This window comes from Salmo salar, chromosome 24 (assembly GCF_965601325.2).
Source record: "Salmo salar chromosome 24, fSalSal1, whole genome shotgun sequence".
In the NCBI taxonomy this organism is placed as follows: domain Eukaryota; kingdom Metazoa; phylum Chordata; class Actinopteri; order Salmoniformes; family Salmonidae; genus Salmo; species Salmo salar.
In genome coordinates, this window is record NC_138314.1 from 10,504,725 (window position 1) to 10,512,968 (window position 8,244).

Consider the following 8,244-nt stretch of genomic DNA (forward strand, 5'->3'; position numbering starts at 1 on the left):
TATATTGTGTAGTGATCAGCTGAGTCAAAATGATCAGTTGTATTGCCTGTATGGTTTGTCCCTGGCCTAGATTGGGTTTTAGTGGACTGTGTTTTGGCCAGGGATCCCATAATGCCACACAAAGGAGCTGTTTACCCAAGCTCCTGTCGTTGCGGTGACAAATGTTTTAGTAACAGCACCACTTGCGAATACTTACAAATTCACAGCTTCAGCCCTTTTTTTTAAAGACCAAAACAATAGCCCCTAGAGGAAAACTTGGCGACAAATTGACCATGTCAAGGAGTGGAATCCAATTTTGGTCAGGCGAAAGGCCCTCTGTCGCCTTTTTTATGTTAGTCACTCATGACAACCCAGTAGGCCAGTAGAAAACACCAAGCAACATTTTGTTTAAGGACCTGTGAAATGAGAGAAGGCCCTTGGAACAGCCTCATTTTAGGGAGGAGGAAAAGGAAGAGCACTCACATCCGACTCAATTTTGATGAGTGCAATGTCTAGCTTCGTGTCCACGTCCTTGACGGAGGCATCGAATTTGACACCGTTCTTCATCTCCACTTTGATTCTCTGCTTGTTGGAGAGAACGTGGGCGTTGGTGACAATCCAGCCGTCCTCTGACACGATGAACCCCGAACCACTAGAGACGGGAACTTCCTGGTTTGAAAATGCCAACCTGAGTGAAAAGACACAACAACCAATCAGGTTGCTTTCATCATCATACCGAAATATAAGGGAATCAGTTCCAATGAAGTGTTTGCCAAAAACACCCAGTCAACAAAATGCAGAGCTTGAAAATGAAGTATTGATCACAACTGTGTTAGACGCCTACTTCAATATGTTGCTGCAGAATGCATTGTATAGTACATTACCGACAGAAAGATTAAAGGGCTCCAATACTGTACTTGCTTCTTCTACCTCTTGAAAAGCTCTAGGTGCACCACAGCAGGGGCTATCTTATCCACCACATCGGCAATGAAGTTGAATTTGTAGCGGATACTTCCTGGGTCCAGGGAACCTGAGGGGACAAAATACAGAAAGACAGAAAGGAAGGTTTATTCATGTGAAACAAAGTTCACGCATATATTGGAGGTAGAAATTGCATACATTTCATATGTTGTTCATGAGCTGTAAACATTTTCATATATATATTGGGATACTAGATTTTATTGGGATACTAGTATATGGATTTTTTTTTATAGAAAAAGCATAACATCTGTCAGACTTTTTCCAGCAGTTAAAAAATAGTGGAAGGGCAGAGTGGTAGGATTTAAGCCCTCTCTGAGTCTGATATGGGTATGCAAATTCTGAGCTTTGGGTTTGGTGCATGGTCTCCTTATGAACACAATGACAAATACATGTATGATACAGGGAAGCACTTAAGGCAAGTAGTAGCATATCTTGGTATTTTTTAAATGTTTTCATTACTGTTGAAGGAACTTAGATCCGTAGGGATTTGCCCACAGGACCTGCGGGTCCTGACAGAGATCATTGCAGCACAGTCTGCATTTTTTATGCTGTGGTTGGGAGTGGTCGGTCCAACAGACAACTTTGGGATGAATATATTTAAGTTTCCCCGCAGATTATTTGGAAACAGAGACATTGTATTAAAATCACATCTTTGTTGCATTATTCACACACACTGCAAATTCGCTGATTCAAGTTAAGTAGCCTACCTCTCCTCCTAATTGGGTGTGCGAGATCAAGTGTGCCTAGTACAGTTGAAGTCGGAAGTTAATATATCTTCACATGATCTCAGTATATACAGTATACACCCGTTTTGAAAGGCCCCAGAGTCTGCAACACGTCTAAGCAAGGGGCACCACCAAGCAAGCGGCACCATGAAGACCAATAAGCTCTCCAAACAGGTCAGGGACAAAGTTGTGGAGAATTACAGATCAGGGTTGGGTTATAAAAAAATATCCGAAACCTTGAACATCCCACGGAGCACCATTAAATCCATTATTAGAAAAAGGGAAAGAATATGGCACCACAACAAGCCTGCCAAGAGAGGGCCGCCCACCAAAGCTCACGGACCAGGCAAGGAGGGCATTAATCAGAGAGGCAACAAAGAGACCAAAGATAACCCAGAAGGAGCTGCAAAGCTCCACAGCGGAGATTGGATTATCTGTCTATAGGACCACTTTAAGCCGTACATTCCACAGAGCTGGGCTTTATGGAAGAGTGGCCAGAAAAAAGCCATTGCTTAAAAAACTAAAATAAGCAAACACATTTGGTGTTCGCCAAAAGGCATGTGGGAGAATCCCCAAACATATGGAAGAAGGTACTCTGGTCAGATGAGACTAAAATGTACCTTTTTGGCCATCAAGGAAAACGCTATGTCTGGCGCAAACCCAACACCTCTCATCACCCCGAGAATACCATCCCCACAGTGAAGCATGGTGGTGGCAGCATCGTGCTGTGGGGGTGTTTTTCATCAGCAAGGACTTGGAAACTGGTCAGAATTGAAGGAATGATGGATGGCGCTAAATACAGGGAAATTCTTGAGGGAAACCTGTTTCAGTCTTCCAGCGATTTGAGACTGGGATGGAGGTTCACCTTCCGGCAAGACAATGACCCTAAGCATACTACTAAAGCAACACTCAAATGGTTTAAGGGGAAACATTTAAATGTCTTGGAATGGCCTAGTCAAAGCCCAGACCTCAATCCAATTGAGAATCTGTGGTATGACTTAAAGGTTGATGTACACTAGTGGAACCCATCCAACTTGAAGGAGCTGGAGCAGTTTTGCCTTGAAGAATGGGCAAAAATCCCAGTGGCTAGATGTGCCAAGCTTATAGAGACATACCCCAAGAGACTTGCAGCTGTAATTGCTGCAAAAGATGGCTCTACAAAGTATTGACTTTGGGGCAGGGGTGAATAGTTATGCACGGCCAAGTTTACAGTATATTTGTCTTATTTCTTGTTTGTTTCACAAGAAAAATATTTTGCATCTTCAAAATGGTAGGCATGTTGTGTAAATCAAATGATACAAACCCCCCAAAAATATATCTTTATTCCAGGTTGTAAGGCATCAAAATAGGAAAAATACCAAGGGGGGTGAATACTTTCGCAAGCCACTGTATCTTATATGCAAAACGTGCCGACAGAATTTGATCTCCCTGTGCTGCTGACGGCTATTTTTTTAAGTTGTATTCTACATTTTTTTATGATTTATCAGGGGGTGCTGCAGCACCCTTACTTTACGCAGCTATGCTAGAGACCCCTTGAGCCTTCGGCCCCTATTCTGCTACCTGTTTGCTTGGATAGCTTGTCAGGTTGGTTTCCAGGGACCAAATTGATATCAGCAAGCTTGTGCCTGCTGAGCTCATGGCCTTGTTTGCCCATAAGGCAAATCAAGGTCTGAATGCAGCAAACACCCAGCCTGTAAGCCCACCTGATTGGCTGGCAGGAGGTGGAGCTACCTTTATAGGCCACCTAGCTCTCCTCTTCTACTTAAAGGTTATTTATGACTCTCTTACTTCAGGCAAACTGGAAATCTTTGCCCCCCCAAAACTATTCCCCTGCAGTATCTCCTCTTCCCATTTATAGGATATTTCTTCTCATGTAGGCTACGGCACGTTGCTCTCACACACACATTATCACATGTACTTTTCCTAAAGCTCCTGTGCACTACACCTTATCCTTAATGCATTCAGATACACGGTTTTGAGATTGATATTTGCATAGCAGCACAATGAACTAATCTCTGCGGAAACTTCTTTGAATGCAAATTTGAACATGGCAAACAAAGGTACTCCTTTTGCCAAGACATATCCTTGGCAGGACACCGAATATTTTTGCCTTGCACAGGGCTTCTTCACCCCCCCAAAAAACAACTTCTTATAAGCTACTAGTGCACTCTTTAAACTCTATGCCATTTTACAAACATATCAAAATGTTTAACACTTTCTACATAAGATGATTATCAGAACTGGGTGCATTCTCCTGATGCTGTCAGATGCCTGGGCCCGTTGGTAGACTGAGGTTGTGTCCAACATGGTACCCTATTCCCTATACAGTGAGTATACCAAACATTAGGAACACCTTACTAATATTGAGTTGCATCCTCCAGAACAGCCTCAATTCGTCGGGGCATGGACTCTACATGGTGTTGAAAGCGTTCCACAAGGATGCTGGCCCATGTTGACTCCAATGCTTCCCATAGTTGTGTCAAGTTGGCTGGATATCTTTTGGGTGGTGGGCAATTCTTGATACTCACTGGAAACTGTTGAGCGTTTGTCTTGACACAAACCGGTGCGCCTGGCACCTAGTACCATACCCCGTTCAAAGGCACTTAAATATTTTGTCTTGCCGATTCACCCTTTGAATGGCACACATACACAATCCATGTCTCAATTGTCTCAAGGCGTAAAAATCCTTCTTTAACCTGTCTCCTCCCTTTCATCGACACTGATTGAAGTGGATTTAACAAGTGACATCAATAAGGAATCATAGCTTTCACCTGTATAGTCTATGTCATGTAAAGAGTATAGTGCATTACTTTTGACCATTTGGGTCGCAGCCTGAGAGATTGACTTGAGGGAGGCCATGGAGTGCACTGCATCTGTTCATGGATACTGTCCCTAGGCTCCACTGCCAAACCCTGATGGATGGTCAGAGCTTGGAATGCCTTGAACAATATAAAAACACTGGGTGCACTGCACACATCACACATTTAGTATTTCAGATAACATGCACTTTGAATGGATTCCTCTGGATATTACTTGGAAAAGATTTTCAGCTTGTTTATTTTCTCATTTTGAGATATCATTCTATTTAAAATTGTGATTCAATTCATTAACAATACTAGAATAACTTTGGTGAATGTGCCATCCATCACTGTGATGTGTCAGTAGTGATGGGGAAGAAAACAAATCTATATTATCAAAAATCAATTGTATTGTTTTGACTATCGCAATATTATTTTTTGTGCTAATTGGCTGTACCTGCACCAAAACTCCAGTATTTTTATTTCATAGCTTGTACTCCATCTTTTTAAACAGGGAGACAATTTGTTTTCAACACTTTTATTTCTATGACTGATCAAAACTCGTTTTCTCCAGGCTCTCTGTTATCCCTCTGCAGTAGACATGGTGAGCAATATGTTTGGAACATCGAATCGCAATAATATCACATTATCGATACATATAGAATCGCGAGGCCCCAGCCCTATATTTCTGGCCATATTAGACTGTTATACTCCTGTATGTTAGAATCTCTGTAACAAACCCACAGAGACATAAAGCATAAAAAAACACACCGCAAACAGCTTTCATACAATGAGCAAAGAAAAAGCTGTCAACACATTAAGCGTGACTACTTATTCAGGCTGGTGTTATTACTAAGAAATGCTAAAGAGAGGTGATGAAATAATGTGTTAACGCCTTTCTTGCCTGTAGTGTACATCTGAGGCCGTATGTATCAAGTTTCTTAGAGTAGGAATGTTGATCAAGGATCAGGTCCGCCCCGTCAATGTACTTTTTATTAATTGTGATCTAAAAGGCAAGACTGATCCTAGATCTGCACTGTCATCACTACTCAACACTACTCTGACACACTTTATTAATACAGGCTCTGTAACTGAGTAAAGTGTTGAATGTTGCTGCAAAGGTAGTCGACACAGCTCTGTTTTGTACACAACTTTGGCTCCCATGCGGAGGAATCCTGTCATGCAGTGAAATCTGAAGTACTGTTCGCTCTGCGATTGCTCTCTTAACCCCTCCACATGCTCCAAGCCTTTTATAGGCTGCTTCTCATTCAGGTGATTACTCAGTCCAATCACCTCATTCTTGTGCCAGTCCGTTAAACATTATGTGACACCCTCCAAAGCACACAGTAATTGGAAGCCATGTGGTTTGCACACCTGCTTTTCTCATTTTCTCAGAAACCAGGAGGGGATCTAATGCATGATGAATTTCTTATTTTCTCCATACACATTCTACTGTGGGTATAGCAACAATAAGTAACCACTTGCTATGAGTAATAGGCTGAGATTGTGTTGCAATGGACACATTTCCGTTTAGGCATAACAACAGTTTTGTCAATAATAATGAAACCATTACCATGTCGAACACTTTCTGTCTGGCACAACATGGAACAGCAGACTGTAAACTGGCATTTGTTATCGTCTCAGATCCATCAAGATATCAACAGCTTGATCACGGAGCAAGTACAGAGGCCCAATACCAGATCATTCACTCCTGCTGTCTTTGACTACTATGACTGTGTACAATTCACCATCTCAAACCGTGCTAGAAAGTAATAGCCTACGTCCCAAATGCCTCCATATTCCCTATATAGTTCCCATAGGTCTCTGGTCAAAAGTAGTGCACTATATAGGGAATAAGGTGCCATTTGGGATGGACCAACATAACATGTAGGCCTATGATTATGACCAAAAATCGATTGAATATGCTCCGGATCCATGCTAGATGAGGAAAGAAAAAAAACTGGGTTTGTCTGATTGTATTGTAAGCAACATCTACCCTAACGCACTTTGCATTTTAGCGTCGTATGGCATGTCAACAGGATCAACCTTTATCAAATAAAGTTGATCTGTCGATCCTTTACTCAATGAAATAACGTTTTATTAGTGGGCTTGGTTGGAAGTAATGTTGTAGTTCTGCCAAGGCTCTGGCCAGGGTGTTTTTTCTCTATTGGAGAAAATTTAATCAGGTTTTCCCTTACATAATTGGATCAGAGAGAGAATGAAAGGTGAAGCATTCTTCAGTAGGCTGTAACATGAGATGATGGCTTGATCTTAGAGAAGCAGCAGTTCAGCCTTCCTACTTAATAGGTTAATTACAATCCCTACAGGATGTAGGCTACATGCAGCCTGGCTTACACATTGCAGCAGAGCACAGATACCCATGTTGGGTCAACTTGACAAGTAGTTAGGCCTGTACAATCCAGTTATTCAACAATTAGGACTGTACAATCTATTTATTCAACAATTAGGATTGTACAATCCAGTTATTCAACGAAGAAAATACATAAAGAAAATACATAAACACAAACTAATGTCTTGATAACAATAGGCTTCCTTGCATGGTTGACTGGAGATTAATAAATGTAGGCGATGAAAATTTGCTTCCTTTGGCCCTCAACCACAACTAGGATACTCACCCGAATCACAGTGGCCTTTCTGAATCAAGATGACAGGGGGATTTATACTGAGTTCTGCTATTTTGTTCTCGGCTCTCAAGCGGCACATACTGGGGTAAGTCCTTCCATCACTTCCGCACACCGGCTCTGCAAGGGTGCAAACGCATAAACCGCGCATTCTGCGCTTTCCCGCTGGATATTCGCATGTCATCCCCTCGCCACAAAGGCCAATACCGCGCTCCCCGCAAATGTCACCTTCTCCAGATGCGCATACTGTGCAGCATCCGCAGCTGTCCTTCACTACACCGTAGTAACACCGTGATTCAGGTGCGACAGGACAGCGAGAGCCATCACAGACTTCCGGACACGGAGTTTGTCTCTTGCGAAGTAACCGCGCATGAACCACAGAGGCGAAGATAAGGCAAACCACAAACTTTATCATGGTCCAAAAAAAGGTGATAACTCTTGTAAATTCAATTCGTAACCAACAATGAACAAGTTCAAGTCCTCCTGCCCGTTTTGCGTATACCTGTCTATATCACCTCCTATTTTATCTAAATTATGCCTTATTTGAAAAGAAAATGCATGTGCAAAATGTACATTCAGAATCCACAGCTTCAGGTTGGTCTAGTTTGCAGTTTAGTCTGTCTAAATGTCTTGTAACTATGTTTCCAGTAGCAGCAGTCTGATTTTGAGCTCCACTCTTGCTTAGTCCTTTAAGTCCCCCAAGTGAACTCTCTGGAATGCAGCTGTGTGACTTTATGTAGAGGATTTGAAGAGACCCACAAGGAAGGAGCACCCTTTCAGTTTTCAGTACAGCTGTCTCCTGTGTGAATGATCAACAACACTCACATTACTGTAACTCACTTGATGACATATGAAAGCATAAACCTACTTTCTTTGTGATCATTTTCAGGATTTACAAATTACAATTTCAGTGGGTTGGTTAAACATGTCTGCATAATATACCAGCCTGGTCTATTTAGTATACTGTATGTTACTTGATGTAACATAGTAAATACGGAACACTCAAATTACACTGAACAAAAATATAAAAACGCAACATGCAACAATTTCAAAGATTTTACTGAGTTACAGTCAAATGAAATAAATTCATTAGGCACTAATCTATGGATTTCACGACTG

General features: G+C 41.8%; 1 protein-coding gene across 1 annotated transcript in view; it reads right to left on the reverse strand.

Moving 5' to 3' along the window:
* htra4 (HtrA serine peptidase 4) overlaps window positions 1–7,881 on the reverse strand; it is a 14,689-nt gene extending 6,808 nt beyond the window's left edge. The window contains exons 1-3 of the mRNA XM_014171001.3: window positions 7,120–7,881; window positions 910–1,009; window positions 463–667 (exon numbers count right to left, since the gene is read on the reverse strand). Coding sequence (XP_014026476.3) covers window positions 463–667; window positions 910–1,009; window positions 7,120–7,540 — 726 coding nt within the window. The 5' untranslated portion in view covers window positions 7,541–7,881. The remainder of the gene's footprint in view (window positions 1–462; window positions 668–909; window positions 1,010–7,119) is intronic.
* Between the last annotated feature and the right edge of the window lie 363 nt (window positions 7,882–8,244).